Source organism: Hemitrygon akajei, chromosome 28 (assembly GCF_048418815.1).
Source record: "Hemitrygon akajei chromosome 28, sHemAka1.3, whole genome shotgun sequence".
Lineage (NCBI taxonomy): Eukaryota > Metazoa > Chordata > Chondrichthyes > Myliobatiformes > Dasyatidae > Hemitrygon > Hemitrygon akajei.
The window spans coordinates 6,919,040-6,945,171 of NC_133151.1; the positions used below are offsets into that span (position 1 = coordinate 6,919,040).

Genomic DNA, 26,132 nt, shown 5'->3' on the forward strand with positions numbered 1-26,132 from the left:
TCAGCCCACAATGTTGTGCTGACCTACACTAAGATCGATCTAACCCTTCCCTCCTACATAGCCCTCCATTTTCCTATCATCCATGTGCCTGTCTTAGATGGCCCCCACAAATCTGTCCACCATCACCCCATTTCATGCACCCAACTCTCTGTAACTCAACTCTGACGTTCCCCTACCCCCCACTATACTTTCCTCAACTCAATTTAAAATTATCCCCTCTCATATCAGCCACTTCTGCCCTGGGAAAGTCTCCGGCTGTCCACTCGATCTGTGCCTCTTATCGCTTTGTACACCTCCATCAAGTCACCTCTCATCCTCCTTTGCTCCAGAGAGAAAATCCCTCACTCGCTCCACCTTTCCTCATAAGGCACCCTCTCTAATCCAGTCAGCATCCTGGTTAATCTCCTCAGCACCCTCTCTAATCCAGTCAGCATCCTGGTTAATCTCCTCAGCACCCTCTCTAATCCAGTCAGCATCCTGGTTAATCTCCTCTGCACCCTCTCTAATCCGGGCAGCATCCTGGTTAATCTCCTCTGCACCATCTCTAATTCGGGCAGCATCCGGGTTAATCTCCTAGGCACCCTCTCTAATCCAGTCAGCATCCTGGTTAATCTCCTCTGCACCCTCTCTAATTCGGGCAGCATCCGGGTTAATCTCCTCTGCACCATCTCTAATTCGGGCAGCATCCGGGTTAATCTCCTAGGCACCCTCTCTAATCCAGTCAGCATCCTGGTTAATCTCCTCTGCACCCTCTCTAATTCGGGCAGCATCCGGGTTAATCTCCTCTGCACCCTCTCTAATCCAGTCAGCATCCTGGTTAATCTCCTCAGCACCCTTTCTAATCCAGTCAGCATCCTGGTTAATCTCCTCAGCACCCTCTCTAATCCAGTCAGCACCTTGGTGAATCTCCTCTGCACCCTCTCTAATCCAGGCAGCATCCTGGTGAATCTCCTCTGCACACTCTCTAATCCAGGCAGCATCCTGGTGAATCTCCTCTGCACCCTCTCTAATCCAGGCAGCATCCTGGTGAATCTCCTCTGCACCCTCTCTAATCCAGGCAGCATCCTGGTGAATCTCCTCTGCACCCTCTCTAATCCGGGCAGCATCCTGGTGAATCTCCTCTGCACCCTCTCTAAACCAGTCAGCATCCTAGTGAATCTCCTCTGCACCCTCTCTAATCCAGGCAGCATCCTGGTGAATCTCCTCTGCACCCTCTCTAATCCAGGCAGCATCCTGGCGAATCTGCTCTGCACCCTCTCTAACCCGGGCAGCATCCTGGCGAATCTCCACAGCACCCTCTCTAACCCAGGCAGCATCCTGTTGAATCTCCTCTGCACCCTCTCTAATCCAGGCAGCATCCTGGTGAATCTCCTCAGCCCCCTCTCTAATCCAGGCAGCATCCTGGTGAATCTCCTCAGCACCCTCTCTAATCCAGGCAGCATCCTGGTGTATCTCCTCTGCACCCTCCCTAATCCAGACAGCACCCTGGTGAATCTCCTCTGCACTCTCTCTAATCCAGACAGCACCCTGGTGAATCCCCTCTGCACCCTCTCTAATCCGGGCAGCACCCTGGTTAATCTCCTCTGCACCCTCTCTAATCCAGGCAGCATCCTGGTGAATCTCCTCTGCACCCTCTCTAATCCAGGCAGCGTCCTGGTGAATCTCCTCTGCACCCTCTCTATTCCAGGCAGCGTCCTGGTGAATCTCCTCTGCACCCTCTCTAATCCAGGCAGCGTCCTGGTGAATCTCCTCTGCACCCTCTCTAATCCAGGCAGCGTCCTGGTGAATCTCCTCTGCACCCTCTCTAATCCAAGCAGCATCCTGGTGAATCTCCTCTGCGCCCTCTCTAATCCGGGCAGCGTCCTGGTGAATCTCCTCTGCACTCTCTCTAATCCGGGCAGCACCCAGGTGAATCTCCTCTGCACCCTCTCTAATCCAGGCAGCACCCTGGTGAATCTCCTCTGCACCCTCTCTAATCCAGGCAGCATCGTGGTGTATCTCCTCTGCGCCCTCTCTAATCTGGGCAGCATCCTGGTGAATCTCCTCTGCACCCTCTCTAATCCAGGCAGCATCCTGGTGAATCTCCTCTGCACCCTCTCTAATCCAGGCAGCGTCCTGGTGAATCTCCTCTGCACCCTCTCTAATCCAGGCAGCGTCCTGGTGAATCTCCTCTGCACCCTCTCTAATCCGGGCAGCGTCCTGGTGAATCTCCTCTGCACTCTCTCTAATCCGGGCAGCACCCAGGTGAATCTCCTCTGCACCCTCTCTAATCCAGGCAGCACCCTGGTGAATCTCCTCTGCACCCTCTCTAATCCAGGCAGCATCGTAGTGTATCTCCTCTGCGCCCTCTCTAATCTGGGCAGCATCCTGGTGAATCTCCTCTGCACCCTCTCTAATCCAGGCAGCATCCTGGTGAATCTCCTCTGCACCCTCTCTAATACAGGCAGCATCCTGGTGAATCTCCTCTGCACCCTCTCTAATCCAGTCAGCATCCTGGTGAATCTCCTCTGCACCCTCTCTAATCCAGGCAGCATCCTGGTGAATCTCCTCTGCACCCTCTCTAATCCGGGCAGCATCCTGGTGAATCTCCTCAGCACCCTCTTGAAAGCTTCCACATCCTCCCTAGAATGAGGTGACTGGAACTGAGCACGATATCCCAAATTAAAATTTCCAACTACCTTGATTATCAAAGTATGTATATATTATACTCAAAACAACGTTTAAAAAAAATGCCTAATACCCAATGCACAAAGGGAGAGAGAAAAAAGTAAGCAGACAGCTTTAGAACTGAGATTTTACAAAAGATACAAAGCCAGGCATCACTGCATTTGGTGCAGGCCACGGACTCTGTTCAGCCCAGAGCAGCGTAAACGTCACGGAGCAGTGAGGAGAACCGGGGAGAACCTCTCGCCTCCGTTCCCCACACCCAGGCCTGGCGCTTAAATCGCCCAAATGCTCCCGGGCCACCCTGGGGCCTGGGCCCGGCGTTTAAGTTAGAGATCTGGACTTGTGTCAGGTGTCTCCTCATCCTCCTGTGCTCCAGAGAAGCCAGCATCTCCTCCAACATCTCCTCTGGCCCAGGGTTCACGTTGCAGGCCGGAGGAGATCAGAGGGGAGGCAACCCTCGCCGGTCTCCCAGGGTAGGGGTGGATCTTCGCAGTGTCACTCGAACACCGCGACGGAGTCAGGATCGCGCTTAACCCTCCCGCGTGCCCCGGCACCAGCCCTATGCTTACCTTCTCGTGGAAGGCTTCAAACGTGGTGCGCACGATGTCGCGGCTGCCGAACTTGGAGGACTTGAAGCGGCGGATAATGTCCTGCAGCGTGGCGGCCACCACGAAGTACTCCTGCTTCAGCCGCAGCTCCTTCCCTTCGAAGAACTGGGGGGAGGAAGAGAGAGGCGTCGGGGGGGGACGCAGGATAGCGGGAGCGTCGCGAACGAGGGGGCACGGTAGCGTGGAGCGACTAGCGCAGTACCTGACAAATTACGGGAGGCGCAGACAAGGTGTTCTCAAGGGGTCAAGAATAAGGAAAGATAGTGAACTCGGGCTTTGTGAAGTAGAGATTCGATGAGGGGAGATCTGTAAGTCAGAGGGCACGGGAAACCCAGCTGCCTGAGTGCAGAACTGACTTGCCCAGACAAGGCAGGGGGCTGTTATAGATGGCCTGGAGGTCGGTGACCACTTGCGTTCCACTGGGATCCATTCTGCAGCCCCTGCTCTTCGGGATTTCTTGGATGAGGAAGTGGAAGGGTGGGTCGGTATGTTTGCAGATGATATGAAGGTCGATGGAGTTGTGGATCACACAGAAGGCTGCAATGAGACATTAGCAGGAGGGAGAGCTGGGCTGAGCAGTGGCAGATGCAGTTCAACGTGGAAAAAGTGTGAAGCGATTGACTTTGGGAGATTCGAATTACTGGCAGGATGCTTAGCAGAGTGCAGAGACACAGGGATTGATACAGAGATCTCTCAAAGTTGCCGAATGAGTTGTTAAGAAGTCATGTGGTCAGGGGTTTGAGCTCAAGAGTCGCCAGGTAATGTTGTAACTAAAATTCCTGGTTAGATCACATTTGGAGTACTGCGTTCAGCTCTGCTCGCCTCATTATTGGAAGGACGTGGAAACTTTAGAAAGGATGTAAAGAAGATTTACCAAGCCTGGACTAGAGAGTAGATCTTCAGAGGGTAAGTTGAGCGAGCCAGGGCTTTTCTCTTTGAAGCAAACAGGGTTGCGAGGTGACTTGTTAGAGGTGTACGAGATGATAAAAAGCCACAGCTCAAATGCAGAGCCACAGACTTTTCCCCGGGGGGGGGGGGGGGAATAGAGAATATGAGGGGGCATAATTTTCAGGTGATTGGAGGGCAGAGACGGATAAGATGAGGGGGTGAATTTTCAGGTGATTGGTGGAAAGTATAGGGGGGATGTCAGAGTTAAGTTCCTCACACAGAGAGTGGTGGGTGTGTGGAACGCCCTGCCAGGGGTGGTGGCAGAGACATGCTGTACGTTAGAAGCATCTACGAAACTGTTAGATAGGGCGATAGAGAAATGCAGTGTTATGTAGAAGGATTGAACCTCGTGGGCTGAGGAGTTAGAAGGTGCTGCTAGGGCAGCGATCGAAGCACGAGGGAGGACAGGTCAATAGACCGGGTGTACCAGCACGTTGCTCGTTGTCGTGGCAGCACTTTCAATCTGTCCTCATTGACTGCGACCCAATGATACAGCCCAAGCACGGCCTGCCAGACGTTTTGCACGCGCCCCGGTTTTTGTAGCTGCCCCGGCAGCCCCCTGAGCCAGGTGCCTCCCAAACGAATAACTGGCAACTCACGTTGTCATTGGGGTAGAGGACTCGGGAGATGTTCTCGGCCAGGTTCCTGTCGAGCACAGCCTGGATGTAGCCACCGATGTTGACTGAAACATGAGAGGGGAAGGACTGAGACAGCGGTAACGTGACTCATTTATTTAGAGATACAGCACGGTAACAGGCCCTTCCGACTGCCCAGCTACACCCACGTGGCCAATTAACCTACTGACCCGGACGTCTTCGGGATGCGGGAGGAACGTGGCAGAATTGAACCCGAGTCGCTGGCACTGTGATCGCATTGCGTGCACCACCATGCTATTACGCTGCCCTTTGTCGAGTTTAACGTGATAAAGACAGCTGCAGGCAATGTACCTGTGTCATGCGAGGGGAGACTGGGTCAAGGCTTGGACAGCATGCTAGTAACGTCCAAGAGAGGTTACATAAGAAACAGGAGCAGGAGTCGGCCATCTGGCCCGTCGAGCCTGCTCCGTCATTCAGTAAGATCATGGCTGATCTGGCCATGGACTCATCTCCACCTACCTGCCTTTTACCCATCACCCTCAATTCCCCTACTCTGCAAAAATCCATCCAATATATTCACCGAAGTAGCCTTTGGGCAGAGAATTCCGCAGATTCCCCACTCTCTGGGAAAAGCAGTTCCTCCTCATCTCCGTCCCAAATCTACTCCCCCGAATCTCGAGGCTCTGTCCCCTGGTTCTAGTCTCACCTACCAGTGGAAACAACTTTCCAGCCTCTGTCTTAACTATCCATTTCAGAATTTTATATGTTTCCAACCTCAGGTTTGGGGAGATCAGATGTTCATTACCGCTTGAAAATAACAGCAGACATCCTGTCTTTTGGTTCTTGACAACAGCCCTGTCAATATTTAAATAACTCTGAAACTCCAGGACATAGACACCAACCAGCAAGGCAAGGGTTAGGAAAATGTGCAGACTAGGACAGTGTGCGGTCAATCCAGGCGAGAAAGGTCTCTCAAAACCATAGTGTCCTTTGCATTGCAGGGAACGGAGCCATTTGGCAAAGACGGACGCGATAAGCATTGAAACGAAGGATCCTAGAGTGACGGTTACAGCTCCTTCGCTAATTCCGAAGCAGATTTTTTTCCACTGAGGTTGGGTGAGGTGAAAACTAGAGGTCACGGGTTAAGGGTGGAAGGTGAAATATTTAAGACGAGCCTTCAGGAGGGCGCAACGAGCTATCAGTGGAAACGGCAGACGCGGTTTCAGTTGCAACGCTTAAGTGCAGTTTGTGTGGGTACGTGGATGAGGGGTGTATGGAGGGCTGTGGTTAAGGTGCAGGGGGATGGGACTGAGCAGAAGAGCAGCTCGGTACTGTTTCTGTGACTCTATGAAACAAGTTTAGCAGAGCTGATTTCCTGGCGTAACTGGCCTCGCCCTCTGGCGGGCTACCGATCGGAACAGGGGAAACTCACAGTCCTCCAGCTTGAACTCGTTGGGAGCCTTGGCCGACCACAGTCGCATGGTGTTGACGGTGTTGTTCCTGTATCCCGGCACCGGGGTGTCGTAGGGGAGGGCCAGGACCACCTGAGGTACACAAGAACAGGGTTACAGCCGCGCAGAACACAGCGCACCGCCCACCTGCGCTCACCTCCTCTTGGCCCGTAACCTGTTCACCCACCGTGGAAAGCAGTCACGCAGCCTGATCTGATGTGTATTTCCAGAGTTTCTTGTTCTCATTTTAGACTCCCGACATCTGCAGGTTTTTTATATATATGATTTTCGTCTATCCATAAAGGTTTTGAGGTGGCTCTTTGATTTAATTTTAAAGTAAGAAAAACGCTCACACAGTATTAGTCCCAAAAGGAAAATAAAATGTTTGGCCACTGGGGAGATCCACTTCTGGTGGATCTGACGGAGCACCTTTGCTCCATTCGCCAAACACTTTAATTACCACTCCCGTTCCGACATGTCGGTCTACGGCCTCTTCTTGTGTCAAGATGAGGCCACCCTCAGAGTGGAGGAACAACACCTCCTATTCCGTCTGGGTAGCCTCCAACCTGAAATCATGAATATTGACTTCTCCTTCTGGTTAAAATAAAAATTCCCCGTCCCCATTTCCTCTATTCCCCACTTGGGCCTTTTACCTCTTCTCACTTCCCCCTGGGTCCCCTCCTCCTTCCCTTTCTCCTCTCCTGCCAGATTCCTTCCTCTCCAGCCCTCTCCCACCGGGCTTCACCCATCACCCTCCAGCTAGCCTCCTTCCCCTCCCCAACACCTTTTTACTCTGGCGTCCTCCCCCTTCCTTTTCAGCCCAAAACATCCACTAATTATTCATTTCCCACACTTCTGTGCGTGTGGCTCTGGGTGTCCAGCATCTGCAGGCTTTTTTTCTGGTGTTTATAAAATAAATCGCTGCCTGCCAGCTCAGTAGGCAGTGGGATGAGACCCCAGCTTGAGGGGTGCCCACCCACAACAAAGGTGGCTCAAGCTGAAGGTCATATTTTGCTAACCGGCCGGGAGGCTTGCTTCCGAGGCTGGGTTTTGGATGGAAATTTCTGTTGTACAAGGCTGGGATCGGCTGAGTATTTGATCACAATCCCATGGGAATGGGAGTAGGGGTGTTAAATTCTTCCCCTGATTTCTAGGGCCAACGTTCACCCCTCACCCACAGGTGAGGCCCACCCGCAGTTTAAGGAATCTGGCAGTTTGTATCTTACGCTGTAATATAGTCAAGAGTGACCTAGGCATTAGAGCATAAAATATAGAATGGTACAGTACAGGCCCTTTGGCCCATAACGTTGTGACTATCCTTTAACCTACTCCAGGATTGATCTAGCTCTTCCCTCCCTCACAGGCCCCCGTTTTTCTTTCATCCATGTGCTTAAAGTGTCTTCCTCAACCACCACCCCAGCACAATGTTCCACACACCCACCACCCTCTGTGTAAAAAAAATCTCACTCCTGACACCCCCCCCAACACTCTCCTCCAATCAACTTAAAGTTACGCTCCCTCATTTTAGCCATGTCCGTCCTAGGCTACCGCGAATGTTTGGGGCGTGCAGAGAGTGCTGGTTTGTTCAAGCTGTACACGGGCGAATTCCGCGGGCTTGGAATAGCGTTGCTATTGGTGGATGGAGTCTGGGAATTCCCCCCCCCACCCCCACTTACTTGTGTGTCTACCCACTTGACCCCTTCAGGGGTGTACGCGAACGTTTTCCACCGTCTGCCCGGCTTGGGACGGTGTAGCTATTGGTGGATGCAGACCAGGAATAAACCACCCCCCTCTCCACTTACCTGGGTGTCTACCCACTTGACCCCTTCAGGGGTGTACTCGACCCGGCCGTAGAAGTTGACGGGGATGGTGTACTCCGGCCGCGCCTTCTCCCAGGGGTTGCCGAATCTCAGCCAGTCGTCAGCCTCCTCCACCTGTTGAAACAGGCAGCAGTACCCCAACGTTACGCTTTGCAACTTCAACAGATTTACCAGTTCAGAGGAAGACACGGCAGTCTGAAACGCGGGTCTCACTTTGACATCGCTTTAAGCGAGGTGTGCACGTATCACGTGGTAGCGTGACGATGGATTTAATTCACACACTTATACCTCTAACCCGTAATGAACACTTTAAACAAACAATATATTTACAAGATTTCTCACAGATAATGTATTGTTGAAATAATTAAGTACACAACAGCCGCCTGCCCCGAGCATCCCAGCAAAGTCAACAGCAACAGACTGCCACCCCTCACACACCGTCAGCAAGTGTGGGTGTTTGACGCCAGACATCGTTGTTACCCCTTCCCGAGGGTAAAGTCATTGCATGAGCAGCTACAACTGCTCAAGCCAATAAAAGCTTACAAGAACTCTGGAGTAGCATGATAATGTAGCAGTTATCTCTTGATACCTGCTCAGGTAGAGTCGTTCACAGTAGATATTTGAGACAGGTAGTAGAGCTAAAGCTTCTTAAAAATAACCAAGCGATTCCAGTTGAGTCGTTCTTCCCACTACACAAGAGATTTAATGCTCTGTCTCACTTCTTTATCAGACATTGCAATTTGATGTAATTTAAAGGTTTCAGATCAGGAACCAAATATTTTTGAAAATACGTATCTTCCAAAGATGGGACAATTAATCTGAAGATACAGTGTCAGTGCCTTTTTAGAAACAGTTGCATTTATCCAGAAAATTAATCAAATGGTTTATGATTATGAATTGAATTAATTTTATTACTTACATCCTTGATATACGTAGGAGTAAATATTAATTGCAAAGACCAAAGCAACAAGCCTTGGTTATGTCCAAGAGAGTAATTTTTTGTAGCTGCAGTATATAATTTTTCGCATTTCCCCCTCCCCCCCACTACTTTCAAATCTCTTACTATCTTTCCTTTCGGTTAGTCCTGACGAAGGGTCTCGGCCCGAAACGTCGACAGTGCTTTTCCCTATAGATGCTGCCTGGCCTGCTGTGTTCCACCAGCATTTTGTGTGTGTTATTGTATAAATTTTCGGGTGCTTTGTGTCCATATCTGTCCGTTCCCTATGTGTTCAAGTGTTGGTCTACACACCAGTTAAATAGACTGGTTGCATCTGATTTTGCCAACTCCTTTGCCACAATATCAATTACATTCTGCGTAAATATACTTCGCCTTAAATACTCTTAAAATTCTTTCTCCACTCTAAAACCAGCAGCCTCTCGTTTTTGGGATTGTTGTCGCAGGAGATAAAAATTCTATCTCTTTTTCTTCTATCACTCCGTATACCGTTATCTAGTTATTCCTTTGCCTCCTTCACTCCAGAGAAAACAGACCCAACCTAAACAATGCCTTCCCATCACTGAAGTTCAGACAACATCCTGGTGAATCTCCTCTTTCTCTCTTCAGTGCAATTGTATTCTTCCTCTAAAGAGACGACCAAAATTACGCACATTTTCCGAAGTCTAGTCTTAACAGTGGTTTTATGGTTGCAATTATACAGCACAATGCCCTTCCCATCTATGAAGGCAATGGCGCCACGTGCCTTCGTGGCCAACCTACACGCATGTGCTGCAAATTTCGGGGCGTTATGGACATGAATCCCTGTTCATCAAAATTCCTTGATGAGCTGGATTCTGTGTGGTGTACACCCCTGCAGTAAGGGCCTGTAAGCTCGAGGAACCGGGTTAGGGTTGAGCTGGAGTTTGTGTGGTGTACACCTCTGCAGTAAGGGCCTGTAAGCTCGAGGAACCGGGTTAGAGTTGAGCTGGAGTCTGTGTGGTGTACACCCCTGTAGTAAGGGCCTGTAAGCTCGAGGAACCGGGTTAGGGTTGAACTGAAGATGGTGTGGTGTACACCCCTGCAGTAAGGGCCTGTAAGCTCGAGGAACCGGGTTAGGGTTGAGCTGGAGTTTGTGTGTTGTACACCCCTGCAGTAAGGGCCTGTAAGCTCGAGGAACCGGGTTAGAGTTGAGCTGGAGTCTGTGTGTTGTACACCCCTGTAGTAACGGCCTGTAAGCTCGAGGAACCGGGTTAGTGTTGAGCTGGAGTCTGTGTGGTGTACATCCCTGCAGTAAGGGCCTGTAAGCTCGAGGAACCGGGTTAGGGTTGAGCTGGAGTCTGTGTGGTGTACATCTCTGCAGTAAGGGCCTGTCAGCTCGAGGAACCGGGTTAGGGTTGAGCTGGAGTCTGTGTGGTGTACATCCCTGCAGTAAGGGCCTGTAAGCTCGAGGAACCGGGTTAGGGTTGAACTGAAGATGGTGTGGTGTACACCCCTGCAGTAAGGGCCTGTAAGCTCGAGGAACCAGGTTAGGGTTGAGCTGGAGTTTGTGTGGTGTACACCCCTGCAGTAAGGGCCTGTAAGCTCGAGGAACCGGGTTAGGGTTGAGCTGGAGTTTGTGTGGTGTACACCCCTGCAGTAAGGGCCTGTAAGCTCGAGGAACCGGGTTAGGGTTGAGCTGAAGATGGTGTGGTGTACACCCCTGCAGTAAGGGCCTGTAAGCTCGAGGAACCGGGTTAGGGTTGAGCTGGAGTTTGTATGGTGTACACCCCTGCAGTAAGGGCCTGTAAGCTCGAGGAACCGGGTTAGGGTTGAGCTGGAGTTTGTGTGGTGTACACCCCTGCAGTAAGGGCCTGTAAGCTCGAGGAATCGGGTTAGGGTTGAGCTGGAGTTTGTGTGGTGTACACCCCTGCAGTAAGGGCCTGTAAGCTCGAGGAACCGGGTTAGGGTTGAGCTGGAGTCTGTGTGGTGTACATCTCTGCAGTAAGGGCCTGTAAGCTCGAGGAACCGGGTTAGGGTTGAGCTGGAGTCTGTGTGGTGTACATCTCTGCAGTAAGGGCCTGTAAGCTCGAGGAACCGGGTTAGGGTTGAGCTGGAGTCTGTGTGGTGTACACCCCTGCAGTAAGGGCCTGTCAGCTCGAGGAACCAGGTTAGGGTTGAGCTGGAGTCTGTGTGGTGTACATCCCTGCAGTAAGGGCCTGTCAGCTCGAGGAACCGGGTTAGGGTTGAACTGAAGATGGTGTGGTGTACACCCCTGCAGTAAGGGCCTGTAAGCTCGAGGAACCGGGTTAGGGTTGAGCTGGAGTTTGTGTGGTGTACACCCCTGCAGTAAGGGCCTGTAAGCTCGAGGAACCGGGTTAGAGTTGAGCTGGAGTCTGTGTGGTGTACACCCCTGCAGTAAGGGCCTGTAAGCTCGAGGAACCGGGTTAGGGTTGAGCTGGAGTTTGTGTGGTGTACACCCCTGCAGTAAGGGCCTGTAAGCTCGAGGAACCGGGTTAGGGTTGAGCTGGAGTTTGTGTGGTGTACACCCCTGCAGTAAGGGCCTGTAAGCTCGAGGAACCGGGTTAGAGTTGAGCTGGAGTCTGTGTGGTGTACACCCCTGCAGTAAGGGCCTGTAAGCTCGAGGAACCGGGTTAGGGTTGAGCTGAAGATGGTGTGGTGTACACCCCTGCAGTAAGGGCCTGTAAGCTCGAGGAACCGGGTTAGGGTTGAGCTGGAGTCTGTGTGGTGTACATCCCTGCAGTAAGGGCCTGTAAGCTCGAGGAACCGGGTTAGGGTTGAGCTGGAGTCTGTGTGGTGTACATCTCTGCAGTAAGGGCCTGTAAGCTCGAGGAACCGGGTTAGGGTTGAGCTGGAGTCTGTGTGGTGTACATCTCTGCAGTAAGGGCCTGTAAGCTCGAGGAACCGGGTTAGGGTTGAGCTGGAGTCTGTGTGGTGTACACCCCTGCAGTAAGGGCCTGTCAGCTCGAGGAACCGGGTTAGGGTTGAGCTGGAGTCTGTGTGGTGTACATCCCTGCAGTAAGGGCCTGTAAGCTCGAGGAACCGGGTTAGGGTTGAACTGAAGATGGTGTGGTGTACACCCCTGCAGTAAGGGCCTGTAAGCTCGAGGAACCGGGTTAGGGTTGAGCTGGAGTTTGTGTGGTGTACACCCCTGCAGTAAGGGCCTGTAAGCTCGAGGAACCAGGTTAGGGTTGAGCTGGAGTTTGTGTGGTGTACACCCCTGCAGTAAGGGCCTGTAAGCTCGAGGAACCGGGTTAGGGTTGAGCTGGAGTTTGTGTGGTGTACACCCCTGCAGTAAGGGCCTGTAAGCTCGAGGAACCGGGTTAGGGTTGAGCTGAAGATGGTGTGGTGTACACCCCTGCAGTAAGGGCCTGTAAGCTCGAGGAATCGGGTTAGGGTTGAGCTGGAGTTTGTGTGGTGTACACCCCTGCAGTAAGGGCCTGTAAGCTCGAGGAATTGGGTTAGGGTTGAGCTGGAGTTTGTGTGGTGTACACCCCTGCAGTAAGGGCCTGTAAGCTCGAGGAATTGGGTTAGGGTTGAGCTGGAGTTTGTGTGGTGTACACCCCTGCAGTAAGGGCCTGTAAGCTCGAGGAATCGGGTTAGGGTTGAGCTGGAGTTTGTGTGGTGTACACCCCTGTAGTAAGGGCCTGTAAGCTCGAGGAACCGGGTTAGAGTTGAGCTGGAGTCTGTGTGGTGTACACCTCTGCAGTAAGGGCCTGTAAGCTCGAGGAACCGGGTTAGGGTTGAGCTGGAGTCTGTGTGGTGTACACCCCTGCAGTAAGGGCCTGTAAGCTCGAGGAACCGGGTTAGGGTTGAGCTGGAGTCTGTGTGGTGTACATCCCTGTAGTAAGGGCCTGTAAGCTCGAGGAACCGGGTTAGGGTTGAGCTGGAGTCTGTGTGGTGTACATCCCTGTAGTAAGGGCCTGTAAGCTCGAGGAACCGGGTTAGGGTTGAGCTGGAGTCTGTGTGGTGTACATCCCTGTAGTAAGGGCCTGTAAGCTCGAGGAACCGGGTTAGGGTTGATGAGTTAGAGTCTGGGGGGAAGTTACTTGGGACACTTGGGTCCGGGAGGCAGCCAGACTCTTGGTTACGTCTGGTCAATCAACCGTGAAGAGGGCACAACTATGAGTACACACAAACAGAAACAGAGCACTTGTCCATGTCAGTCGGGACCGAGTTCTTTATGAATGAGAGCAGGAGTGGCAGAGCAAACAGCGAACTGTCCGCTGCAGGACCAGCGTTCCCCTCAGAGCTCTGGAGATTGGTATCTATGCCCGGTATGAATGGAGCAGCGGACAGAGAGATGTCCTTAACTTGTCCATGTCAGTCGGGACCGAGTTCTTTATGAATGAGAGCAGGAGCGGCAGAGCAAACAGCGAACTGTCCACTGCAGGACCAGCGTTCCCCTCAGAGCTCTGGAGATTGGTATCTATGCCCGGTATGAATGGAGCAGCGGACAGAAAGATGTCCTTAACTTGTCCATGTCAGTCGGGACCGAGTTCTTTATGAATGAGAGCAGGAGCGGCAGAGCAAACAGCGAACTGTCCGCTGCAGGACCAGCGTTCCCCTCAGAGCTCTGGAGATTGGTATCTATGCCCGGTATGAATGGAGCAGCGGACAGAGAGATGTCCTTAACTTGTCCATGTCAGTCGGGACCGAGTTCTTTATGAATGAGAGCAGGAGCGGCAGAGCAAACAGCGAACTGTCCGCTGCAGGACCAGCGTTCCCCTCAGAGCTCTGGAGATTGGTATCTATGCCCGGTATGAATGGAGCAGCGGACAGAGAGATGTCCTTAACTTGTCCATGTCAGTCGGGACCGAGTTCTTTATGAATGAGAGCAGGAGCGGCACAGCAAACAGCGAACTGTCCGCTGCAAGACCAGCGTTCCCCTCAGAGCTCTGGAGATTGGTATCTATGCCCGGTATGAATGGAGCAGCGGACAGAAAGATGTCCTTAACTTGTCCATGTCAGTCGGGACCGAGTTCTTTATGAATGAGAGCAGGAGTGGCAGAGCAAACAGCGAACTGTCCGCTGCAGGACCAGCGTTCCCCTCAGAGCTCTGGAGATTGGTATCTATGCCCGGTATGAATGGAGCAGCGGACAGAGAGATGTCCTTAACTTGTCCATGTCAGTCGGGACCGAGTTCTTTATGAATGAGAGCAGGAGCGGCAGAGCAAACAGCGAACTGTCCGCTGCAGGACCAGCGTTCCCCTCAGAGCTCTGGAGATTGGTATCTATGCCCGGTATGAATGGAGCAGCGGACAGAGAGATGTCCTTAACTTGTCCATGTCAGTCGGGACCGAGTTCTTTATGAATGAGAGCAGGAGCGGCAGAGCAAACAGCGAACTGTCCGCTGCAAGACCAGCGTTCCCCTCAGAGCTCTGGAGATTGGTATCTATGCCCGGTATGAATGGAGCAGCGGACAGAGAGATGTCCTTAACTTGTCCATGTCAGTCGGGACCGAGTTCTTTATGAATGAGAGCAGGAGCGGCAGAGCAAACAGCGAACTGTCCGCTGCAGGACCAGCGTTCCCCTCAGAGCTCTGGAGATTGGTATCTATGCCCGGTATGAATGGAGCAGCGGACAGAGAGATGTCCTTAACTTGTCCATGTCAGTCGGGACCGAGTTCTTTATGAATGAGAGCAGGAGCGGCAGAGCAAACAGCGAACTGTCCACTGCAGGACCAGCGTTCCCCTCAGAGCTCTGGAGATTGGTATCTATGCCCGGTATGAATGGAGCAGCAGACAGAGAGATGTCCTTAACTTGTCCATGTCAGTCGGGACCGAGTTCTTTATGAATGAGAGCAGGAGTGGCAGAGCAAACAGCGAACTGTCCGCTGCTCCATTCATACCGGGCATAGATACCAATCTCCAGAGCTCTGAGGGGAACGCTGGTCCTGCTGCTGGCCTGATGCCAGGGTTAAGGACATCTCTCTGGCCCGCGAAAGAGCTTTGCGTAAGGAGGGAGGGAAGCCAATGATGTGGGGGGGGGGGGGGGGAGTCTATTTTCCAGATGCATGTGCAAGCCAACGATAGGAGAGCAGTTGTGTGTAGGAAAGCAAGGAAACAGGATTTAGTGAATAGAACAACAGAACTGTCCAAGCAGAGGATCGGGACAAACAAGGTCAGAGAACAGAACGCCCAGTCGAGGATTAGTGTGGGAGAAATGGGATTCAATTCATGGGACAGTAGTTCTAGTACTGTGGAGAAAGTCTAGCTTCTTTCTCCCCACTTAAACGGGGCTCTGAACAGGGTCTGACTGATTACCAGGTCTATGATTAAGGGTTTCAATTACGTAAATAATTGGAGGAGTTAATGGAGAAATTAGTGAAACCACACTGAGCGGGAGGTCGATGATCGGCATGGGAGCGGAACGATCGGAGTTCGGCTCCTGCCGCTGTCTTTGTTCGGAGATTGTACGTTCTCTCCGCGACCACGAGAGCGCTCGTTTCCTCCCTCGTTACCAAGACATACGGGTTAGGGTTAGTAAGTCGCGGGAGTGGCATGCTGGCGCCTGCGTGAGGGTTAGTAAGTTGTAGGTGCGTTACGTTGGCACCGGAAGTGTGACAATACTCGCGGGCTGCCACCAGCACGGTCTGCGTCAGTCGTTGGCGCAGAGACGCATTTCTCTGCACAGCTTGCCGTACGGGTGACAGATAAAGACAATCTAAGCCAGGGCTCCCAGCCTCGTTTTATGCCATGGGCCGCTACCATTAACTGAGGGGTCTATGGACCCCCCCACCCCCAGGTTGAGAACCCCTGATCTGATCTGGACAACTAGACAGGGCCCACAGCAAGCAGCACAGTGCAACCCGGAAGAGACACGAGCCTCGAGTTGGAGCCAGGATAGGTAAGTGAAAATCGTGTCGGCCATTGAACCGAATACTCGCAGGTGTCAGCTTACAGACCTGACAAAAAGTGGCTGCAAGGAGGTCAGAATATTTAACTTTCAGGAAAGACAAAAAGAGGTGAGGGAGCTCTGGTTTTAAAGGGAACGATAAAGGTGGGAGAGCGCCAGGACCTGAACTCAGTAAATTAGTTATTGTAATCAGGTTCAGAGGAGCCAAGAAATGTTTAACATGGTCCTGGTGAATCTTGGTGACTTGACTTCTGGCTGGTGGCCAAGGAAAACAGCTAAATGCTTCGTTAATCACTCGTTTTCAGGTAAACAATCATCGGAAGGAATGGACCATAAATTCAGTCTGGTAAGAACTGAGGCTAGGGATACACGGGCCCTTCACCAACAGCGTGGAAGACCTGAGGTTCGATTGATTTAAGTGCCGTTCTGAATTGGAAAAGTTGGGTACAGGCTGAATCGAGGCAGCGGGGACCCAGTCTCCAGAGTGCATCAACCTGACGGTTGGACGACGATATAGGCGCTGGGCCAGGGTGTCGGGGCTTGAGGTGAGGGACAGGCGCTGAACTACGGGTCAGTGGACGGACTTCGGTTCAAAATGCTACAGCATTTGCTAGTGTTTAGTGCTTGCATGAGTTGATTTTCTCCCCTCTCTGCACGTCGGGTGATCTTTCTCTTTTGGAGCTCTTTATCTCGTGGCTGCCTGCTACGACACGGATCTCAAGGTTGTGTCATGTTGATAATAAATAAACTTTGAAGTTGAAAGGCAGCATCTGTGACAGCAGGGCAGGGCATCAGGAGGCTGGAGGTGTATGTAGGGAAGGGTATACCCCAGGCACCTGCGTGCACCTTTACAGTGCAGAACAGGGCCTTCTGTCCACGTTTCCCAGCAACCCCCGATTTAACCCCAATCGCGGGACAATTTACAATGACCTGTTAACCTACCTGCTGGTGGGTCTTTGCACTGTGGGAGGAAACCCACCCGGCCACAGGTAGAATGTACAAATTCCTTACGGGCAACAACGGAATTGAACCTGGGTCGCTTGTACTGTAAACCGCCGTGCTAACCACTACGCTACCGTGCTGCCTGGGGGGGGGGGGTGTGTGAATTAGCAGCAATTTGCATCAATGAGCAAGCGTACAGGTGAACCTAATAAAGTGGCCAGTGACGGCATTTAAGATTACAAAAAAAAAAGAAAATTGGACCTGTTGTGGATAAAGAAAAGTTAAAGGCAGTATTACATCAAAAGATAAAGGTGTTTAAGGTAGTCAGAACAAGAGCAGGGAAACATCACAGTTCACAGACATAACAGCCTTAAGAAAATGGAAAATATAACACACAAGGGTCTTTAAAGAAAGCTTTTGCCACATTGGCCTTCATAAATCAAAGTACTGAGTACAGGAGATGGGATGTTATGTTGAAGTTGTACAAGATATTGGTGAGGCCTAATTTGGAGTATTGTGTGCAGTTTTGGTTACCTACCTACAGGAAAGATGTAAACAAGGTTGTAAGAATACAGAGAAAATTTACAAGGATGTTACATAGAAACATAGAAAACCTACAGTACAATACAGGCCCTTTGGCCCACAAAGATGTGTCAAACATTTCCCTACCTTAGAAATTACTAGGCTTACCTATAGCCCTCTTATTTTAGTAAGCTTCATGTACCTATCTTAAAGGCCTCTGAAAAGACCCTATCGTATCCGCCTCCACCACCGTTGCCGGCAGCCCATTCCACGCATTCACCACTCTCTGAGTAAAAAACTTACCCCTAACATCTCCTCTGTACCTACTCCCCAGCACCTTAAACCTGTGTCCTCTTGTGGCAACCATTTCAGCCCTGGGAAAAAGCCTCTGACTATCCACACGATCAATGCCTCTCATCATCTTGTACACCTCTATCAGGTCACCTCTCATCCTCCGTCACTGCAAGGAGAAAAGGCCGAGTTCACTCAACCTATTCTCATAAGGCATGCTCCCCAATCCTGGCAACATCTTTGTAAATCTCCTCTGCACCCTTTCTATGGTTTCCACATCCTTCCTGTAGTGAGGTGACCAGAACTGAGCACAGTACTCCAAGTGGGGTCTGACCAGGGTCCGATATAGCTGCAACATTACCTCTTGGCTCTTAAATTCATTTCCACAGTTGATGAAGGCCAATACACCGTACGCCTTCTTAACCACAGAGTCAACCTGCATAGCTGCTTTGAGTGTCCTTTGAACTCGGACCCCAAGATCCCTCTGATCCTCCACACTGCCAAGAGTCTTGCAAGTAATACTGGCATCATATTTGACCTACCAAAATGAACCACCTCACACTTATCTGGGTTGAACTCGATCTGCCACTTCTCAGCTTTGCATCCTATCAATGTCCCACTGTAACCTCTGACAGCCCTTCACACTATCCACAACACTTCCAACTTCTCAGCCCAGTTTTGCATCCTATCGATGTCCCACTGTAACCTCTGACAGCTCTTCACACTATCCACAACACCTCCAACTTCTCAGCTTTGCATCCTATCGATGTCCCACTGTAACCTCAGACAGCTCTTCACACTATCCACAACACCTCCCATTTCTCAGCCCAGCTTTGCATCCTATCAACGTCCCACTGTAACCTCTGACAGCTCTTCACACTATCCACAACACCTCCCACTTCTCAGCTTTGCATCCTATCGATGTCCCACTGTAACCTCTGACAGCTCTTCACACTATCCACAACACCTCCCACTTCTCAGCTTTGCATCCTATCGATGTCCCACTGTAACCTCTGACAGCCCTTCACACTATCCACAACACCTCCCACTTATCAGCCCAGCTTTGCATCCTATCGATGTCCCACTGTAACCTCTGACAGCTCTTCACACTATCCACAACACCTCCCACTTCTCAGCTTTGCATCCTATCGATGTCCCACTGGAACCTCTGACAGCTCTTCACACTATCCACAACACCTCCCACTTATCAGCCCAGCTTTGCATCCTATCAATGTCCCACTGTAACCTCTGACAGCTCTTCACACTATCCACGACACCTCCAACTTCTCAGCCCAGCTTGGCATCATATCAATGTCCCACTGTAACCTCTGACAGCCCTTCACACTATCCACAACACCTCCCACTTCTCAGCCCAGCTTTGCATCCTATCAATGTCCCACTGTAACCTCTGACAGCTCTTCACACTATCCACAACACCTCCCACTTCTCAGCCCAGCTTTGCATCCTATCGATGTCCCACTGTAACCTCTGACAGCCCTCCACACTATCCACAACACCTCCCACTTCTCAGCTTTGCATCCTATCGATGTCCCACTGTAACCTCTGACAGCCCTTCACACTATCCACAACACCTCCCACTTCTCAGCCCAGCTTTGCATCCTATCGATGTCCCACTGTAACCACTGACAGCCCTCCACACTATCCACAACACCTCCCACTTCTCAGCTTTGCATCCTATCGATGTCCCACTGTAACCTCTGACAGCCCTCCACACTATCCACAACACCTCCCACTTCTCAGCCCAGCTTTGCATCCTATCAATGTCCCACTGTAACCTCTGACAGCTCTTCACACTATCCACAACACCTCCCACTTCTCAGCCCAGCTTTGCATCCTATCGATGTCCCACTGTAACCTCTGACAGCCCTTCACACTATCCACAACACCTCCCACTTCTCAGCCCAGCTTTGCATCCTATCGATGTCCCACTGTAACCTCTGACAGCTCTTCACACTATCCACAACACCTCCCACTTCTCAGCTTTGCATCCTATCGATGTCCCACTGTAACCTCTGACAGCTCTTCACACTATCCACAACACCTCCCACTTCTCAGCCCAGCTTTGCATCCTATCGATGTCCCACTGTAACCTCTGACAGCTCTTCACACTATCCACAACACCTCCCACTTCTCAGCTTTGCATCCTATCAATGTCCCACTGTAACCTCTGACAGCTATTCACACTATCCACAACACCTCCAACTTCTCAGCCCAGCTTTGCATCCTATCGATGTCCCACTGTAACCTCTGACAGCTCTTCACACTATCCACAACACCTCCAACTTCTCAGCCCAGCTTTGCATCCTATCGATGTCCCACTGTAACCTCTGACAGCCCTTCACACTATCCACAACACCTCCAACTTCTCAGCCCAGCTTTGCATCCTATCAATGTCCCACTGTAACCTCTGACAGCCCTTCACACTATCCACAACACCTCCCACTTCTCAGCTTTGCATCCTATCGATGTCCCACTGTAACCTCTGACAGCCCTTCACACTATCCACAACACCTCCCACTTCTCAGCCCAGCTTTGCATCCTATCGATGTCCCACTGTAACCACTGACAGCCCTCCACACTATCCACAACACCTCCCACTTCTCAGCTTTGCATCCTATCGATGTCCCACTGTAACCACTGACAGCCCTCCACACTATCCACAACACCTCTCACTTCTCAGCCCAGCTTTGCATCCTATCGATGTCCCACTGGAACCTCTGACAGCTCTTCACACTATCCACAACACCTCCCACTTATCAGCCCAGCTTTGCATCCTATCGATGTCCCACTGTAACCTCTGACAGCCCTTCACACTATCCACAACACCTCCAACTTCTCAGCCCAGCTTTGCATCCTATCAATGTCCCACTGTAACCTCAGACAGCCCTTCACACTATCCACAACACCTCCAACTTCTCAGCCCAGTTTTGCATCCTATCGATGTCCCACTGTAACCTCTGACAGCCCTTCACACTATCCACAACACCTCCCACTTCTCAGCCCAGTTTTGCATCCTATCGATGTCCCACTGTAACCTCTGACAGCTCTTCACACTATCCACAACACCTCCCACTTCTCAGCTTTGCATCCTATCAATGTCCCACTGTAACCTCTGACAGCTCTTCACACTATCCACAACACCTCCCACTTCTCAGCCCAGTTTTGCATCCTATCGATGTCCCACTGTAACCTCTGACAGCTCTTCACACTATCCATACCTCCCACTTCTCAGCTTTGCATCCTATCGATGTCCCACTGTAACCTCTGACAGCTCTTCACACTACCCACAACACCTCCCACTTATCAGCTCAGCTTTGCATCCTATCGATGTCCCGCTGTAACCTCTGACAGCTCTTCACACTATCCACAACACCTCCCACTTCTCAGCTTTGCATCCTATCGATGTCCCACTGTAACCTCTGACAGCCCTCCACACTATCCACAACACCCCCAACCTTTGTGTCATCAGCAAACTTACTAACCCATCCCTCCAGTTGTTGCCGAATCTGGAGGACCAGAGTAAAGATTGAACAGGTTAGGACTTTACTCCTTGGAAAGTAGAAGATTGAGAGGAGATTTGATAAAATGATGAGGGAATATAGTGAGGTTGGGTGGGACTACAACCAGAGGTCTCGGGTTAAGGGTAAAAGGTGAAGGGAACTGGAGGGGAAACTTCTTCACTCAGAGGGTGGTGGGAGTGTGGAATGAGCTGCCCAGCGCAAGGGGTGCTTGTAATCTTGATTCCAGTGTTTAAGGGAGGTTTGGATAAGTACGAGGATGGTTGGGTCCCGGTCAGGTTGATGGGAGTGGCAGTTTAAACGGTTTGGCATGGGATAGGTAGGCCATAGAACCACAGAACATTACAGCACAGAAACAGGCCTTCTGGCTCTTCTGGGCTGTGCCGAACCGTTTTCCTGCCTAGTCCCACTGACCTGCACCTGGCCCATATCCCTCCATACCCCTCTCATCCATGTACCTGTCCAAGTTTTTCTTTACCACTTCATCTGGCAGCTCTTTCCACACTCCCACCACTCTCTGTGTGAAGAAGCACCTCCCCCCAATGTTCCCTTTAAACTTCTCCCCCTTCGCCCTTAACCCATGTCCTCTGGTTTTTTTCTCCCCTAGCCTCAGTGGAAAAAGCCTGCTTGCATTCACTCTATCTATACCCATCATAATTTTATACACCTCTATCAAATCACCCCTCATTCTCCTACGCTCCAGGGAATAAAGTCCTAACCTATTCAACCCTTCTCTGTAACTCAGTTTCTCAAGTCCCGGCAACATCCTTGTAAACCTTCTCTGCACTCTTTCAACCTTATTAATATCCTTCCTGTAATTCGGTGACCAAAACAGGCCAAGGGGCCTGTTTCCGTGCTGGACTTCTCTATGGCTCTAAGTAGCTCAGGAAGGAACATAAAAGCAAGAAAAAGATGAAGAATAAGAAAGGGAAAAAAATAGAGTGGGTCCTTCACTGAGACAGGAGGTATTATAGCGGGGATTAAGAAAACGGCAGGGAAATTGATAAAATAGTTTGTGGCAGTCTTTGCAAAAAAGGCAAGATCTTATTTTTTTTAATTTAGAGATACAGAAGGTTTCAATGAGATCTTCCCCTCATTCTTCTGAACTCTGGTGCGCGCCAGCCCAGAGCTGTCGAACGCTCCTCGTGCGTTAACCCTTTTGTTGCTGTGGTCATTCCAACACTCACAGTACCTCCCAAGTGAGGTCTGACTTCTGCCTGATAAAGTCCCAGCATGACATGCTCGTCCTCGGGATCAACGCTTTTTGCTTGCCTTGCAACTGGCTCACCCCAGGGAGTCCTGCACGAGATCCCCCAAGTCCCTTTGCCCCTCGGACTTCTGAATTTGTTCAATACTCATATCAATGACATGAATGGCGGTGTGGTGGAGTTGAATGTTTAGCCGGATTTCCAGCACCGGCAGATTTTTATTTTTGATTGACAGGAAGGAAAAGGCGAGCTTGCCGAGCCGGGAGAGAGTTGGCAGGCGGACAACCAAGTGGGAAAAAATCAGCTGATCCAACTCTGCTCCGTGGGGACCAGGAGACTCGGAGAAGAGCTCTGGCTCAGCCAGCACTCAGGAAGGCAACACACACTCACGCTGGAGGGATCTGGCAAGTCAGAAACCGGAGAAAATCCGCAGACGCTGGAAATCCAAGCAGTGCACGCTAACGCCGGAGGGACACGACAAGTCAGGACTGGCAGCATCCATCAAGGGTGGGGGCACCCACCACCCAGGACATGCCACTATCAGTGAAGACCCCCCCTCGACAGCTTCTTCCCCTCCACCAAGAACATCCGAATGCTGTGATCCGAACCCATGAACGCCAGCTACTTTCCTTTCTTTTTCTGTTCTCTTTTTGTACATATTTATTTCCTACAGTAAATTATAGTTTTTAAACATCAATATTAACTGCTGCCCCTAAACAAGAAATTTCACAACAGACGCCAGTGATATTAAACCTGATTTTGATCAGGAAGATGAAAACGATAAGACAGTCGGTTCTCAGTTTATGAGGTGACGATTGATACTGCCGAGCTGAGAGAGTTGTGGTGAGGAGGCTGTGCCTGCCCCTGAACGTTATGAAACCACACAGAGGAGCAGGAGACGGCAGAAGCTGGAACCTGCAGCTACAAACAATCTGCCGGACGATCTCTGCGGCCCGTGAGGAGAGGAGCTGTCGAAACCCCGCATCGAGGCACAGATGCTGCCTGCCCTGCTGAGTTCCAGCAGACCGCTCGTCGCTCCGTGATGCAATTCTCACGGCATTGTCGGAGATTGCCGGAGGCAGCGTGGCTGTGCTCTGCAACGGAGTTCTGGAGGGATTCAGCAGGCCAGGCAGCATCTGCGGAGAGGAATAAACAGTAAAGGTTTCAGGCTGAGAGCCTTCGTCAGGACTGGAAAGGAAGGGGGTGGGGGGGGAGAAGAATAAGGAGATTGAGGTGAGGGGAATGAAAGCTGGCTGGTGAAGCAACACACACACACACACACACATATACAGATGCACACACACACACACACACACACACACACACACACACACACACACACACACACACACACACACACACACACACACACACACACACACACACACACACACACACACACACACACACACACACACACACACACACACACAATGCTGGAGGAACTCAGCAGGCCACGCAGCATCTGTGGGAAAAAAGTACAGTTGACGTTTTGAGCCGAGACCCTTCGGCAGGACAGTTAGTGATAGGTAAATCTGGGTGAGGGGGAAGAAGGGCTGGTGGGGAACGGGGGGGGGGGGTGGGGTGGATGAAGTGAGAAGCTGGGACGTGATAGGTGGAAAGGGCTGAAGAAGAAGGAACCTGATAGGGAGAGGACGGTGGACCAGGGAGGAAAGGGAAGGAGGAGGGGCACCAGAGGGAGATGATGGGTGAGGAGAAGGGGTAAGAGGGAGACCGGCACAGGAAATGGAAGAGGAGAAGGGAGGAAGGGAGGGAGGGTCCTCAGTGATGGCTTCAGTCGTGCCAGAGTATCTGTAAGTGAGCTGACAAATGAAGTTGAGATTTTAACAGGGAAGGGTGTGTAAAGAAAACAGGACAAGCGTTCATGGATGAGGTTGTAGGTTGTTCATATTAAGAGGCCGGGCAAGTCTCGCTATCAGACTTGACTTTATCAGCCTCTTAGTTGTAACAAAGAGGAAGGAACTAGCTCAGCAAAGTGCTAAGGAGAGGTTTGTTAATGCAAGAGTTGGTGTGTGAAAATGCAGATAAGGTACAAGACAGGCAAGGCTTCCTACACCACGAGTGGACGGCCCTGCTGACGTGGGCTGTCACCTAAGTGTCGACATTTAAAGAGAAGCATTTCAAATCCCAGCTTGCTGCTTAATGAATCGGGTATTAATAGTTCGCCTGACCCTATCTCGAGCTAATAATTCAATTCTTTTGAAGACATTTTAGTGCCACGAGGTTTTAAATGCTTTCGACAGTTACTGCTGTCATTACTTTTGCTGTCGGCCTGTCCTGGAGGGAAGGAGGTCGGAGGATTGTGTATGTGTGAACGGGTGGGGAGATGGGACAGACAAATGGGCTTGCAGTGTCCTGCGTTGCTTTGCCGAGCTTCCCGGGCACGCTATGTTGGCGCCGGAACGCACATCAGCTTTCGCAGGCGACATGTTTCACCGAATGCTTCATCTACATGTCATAAACAAAATCAATCTGTTTACGGGGAGGTTGTTAACAATGGGCGACAGAACTTTAGCTCAAACACGTCCCTCTTGGGTTAAGTGAGGCAGAGTCTGACCTAATATTGAAAACAGCCACAGAGTCCGCATTCCCCAGTCAGACAAGCTAATTAAACACAAACACTATAATTGGAGAACAATTACTATTAGGGCTAATATCATGGAGGGCATTTGCAAAGGTCTTACTGGCCAATGCAATCTCCTGGATGTCCAAATAAAAGGATTTGGGCAATGTGGCCCGGTAGCGTAGTGATTAGCACGACGGTTTACAGAGTAAGCGACCTGGGTTCAATTCCCACCCCTGCCCGTGACTGGGTAGGTTTCCACTGGGTGCTCTGGTCTCCCACAGTCCAAAAACCTAATGTGCCTGACTGCTTGCATCAATTAGGATGTGCAGAGAGTTGTGGATGTCCCCACCATCGGTCGTTTGTAAGGAGTTTGTACATTCTCCCCGTGACCGTCAGCGATCTGGGTTCAATCCCCCTGTTTGTACGTTCTCCCGTGACCGTCAGCGATCTGGGTTCAATCCCCCTGTTTGTACGTTCTCCCGTGACCGTCAGCGATCTGGGTTCAATCCCCCTGTTCGTACGTTCTCCCCGTGACCGTCAGCGATCTGGGTTCAATCCCCCTGTTTGTACGTTCTCCCCGTGACCGTCAGCGATCTGGGTTCAATCCTCCTGTTTGTACGTTCTCCCCGTGACCGTCAGCGATCTGGGTTCAATCCCCCTGTTTGTACGTTCTCCCGTGACCGTCAGCGATCTGGGTTCAATCCCCCTGTTTGTACGTTCTCCCCGTGACAGTCAGCGATCTGGGTTCAATCCCCCTGTTTGTACGTTCTCCCCGTGACAGTCAGCGATCTGGGTTCAATCCCCCTGTTTGTACGTTCTCCCCGTGACCGTCAGCGATCTGGGTTCAATCCCGCTGTTTGTAAGGAGTTTGAACATTCTTCCGTGACCGTCAGCGATCTGGGTTCAATCCCCCTGTTTGTACGTTCTCCCCGTGACCGTCAGCGATCTGGGTTCAATCCCGCTGTTTGTAAGGAGTTTGTACGTTCTCCCCGTGACCGTCAGCGATCTGGTTTCAATCCCCCTGTTTGTAAGGAGTTTGTACGTTCTCCCCGTGACCGTCAGCGATCTGGTTTCAATCCCCCTGTTTGTAAGGAGTTTGTACGTTCTCCCCGTGACCGTCAGCGATCTGGGTTCGATCCCCCTGTTTGTAAGGAGTTTGTA

The 26,132-nt window shown here is 51.2% G+C and overlaps 1 protein-coding gene across 1 annotated transcript in view; it reads right to left on the reverse strand.

The window, feature by feature from the left end:
• LOC140717587 (glycogen phosphorylase, muscle form-like) overlaps positions 1–26,132 on the reverse strand; it is a 125,653-nt gene that overhangs the window by 39,814 nt on the left and 59,707 nt on the right. Inside the window, exons 5-8 of the mRNA XM_073031161.1 lie at positions 8,073–8,204; positions 6,252–6,363; positions 4,823–4,905; positions 3,237–3,380 (exon numbers count right to left, since the gene is read on the reverse strand). Of these exons, the coding sequence (XP_072887262.1) occupies positions 3,237–3,380; positions 4,823–4,905; positions 6,252–6,363; positions 8,073–8,204 (471 nt within the window). The remainder of the gene's footprint in view (positions 1–3,236; positions 3,381–4,822; positions 4,906–6,251; positions 6,364–8,072; positions 8,205–26,132) is intronic.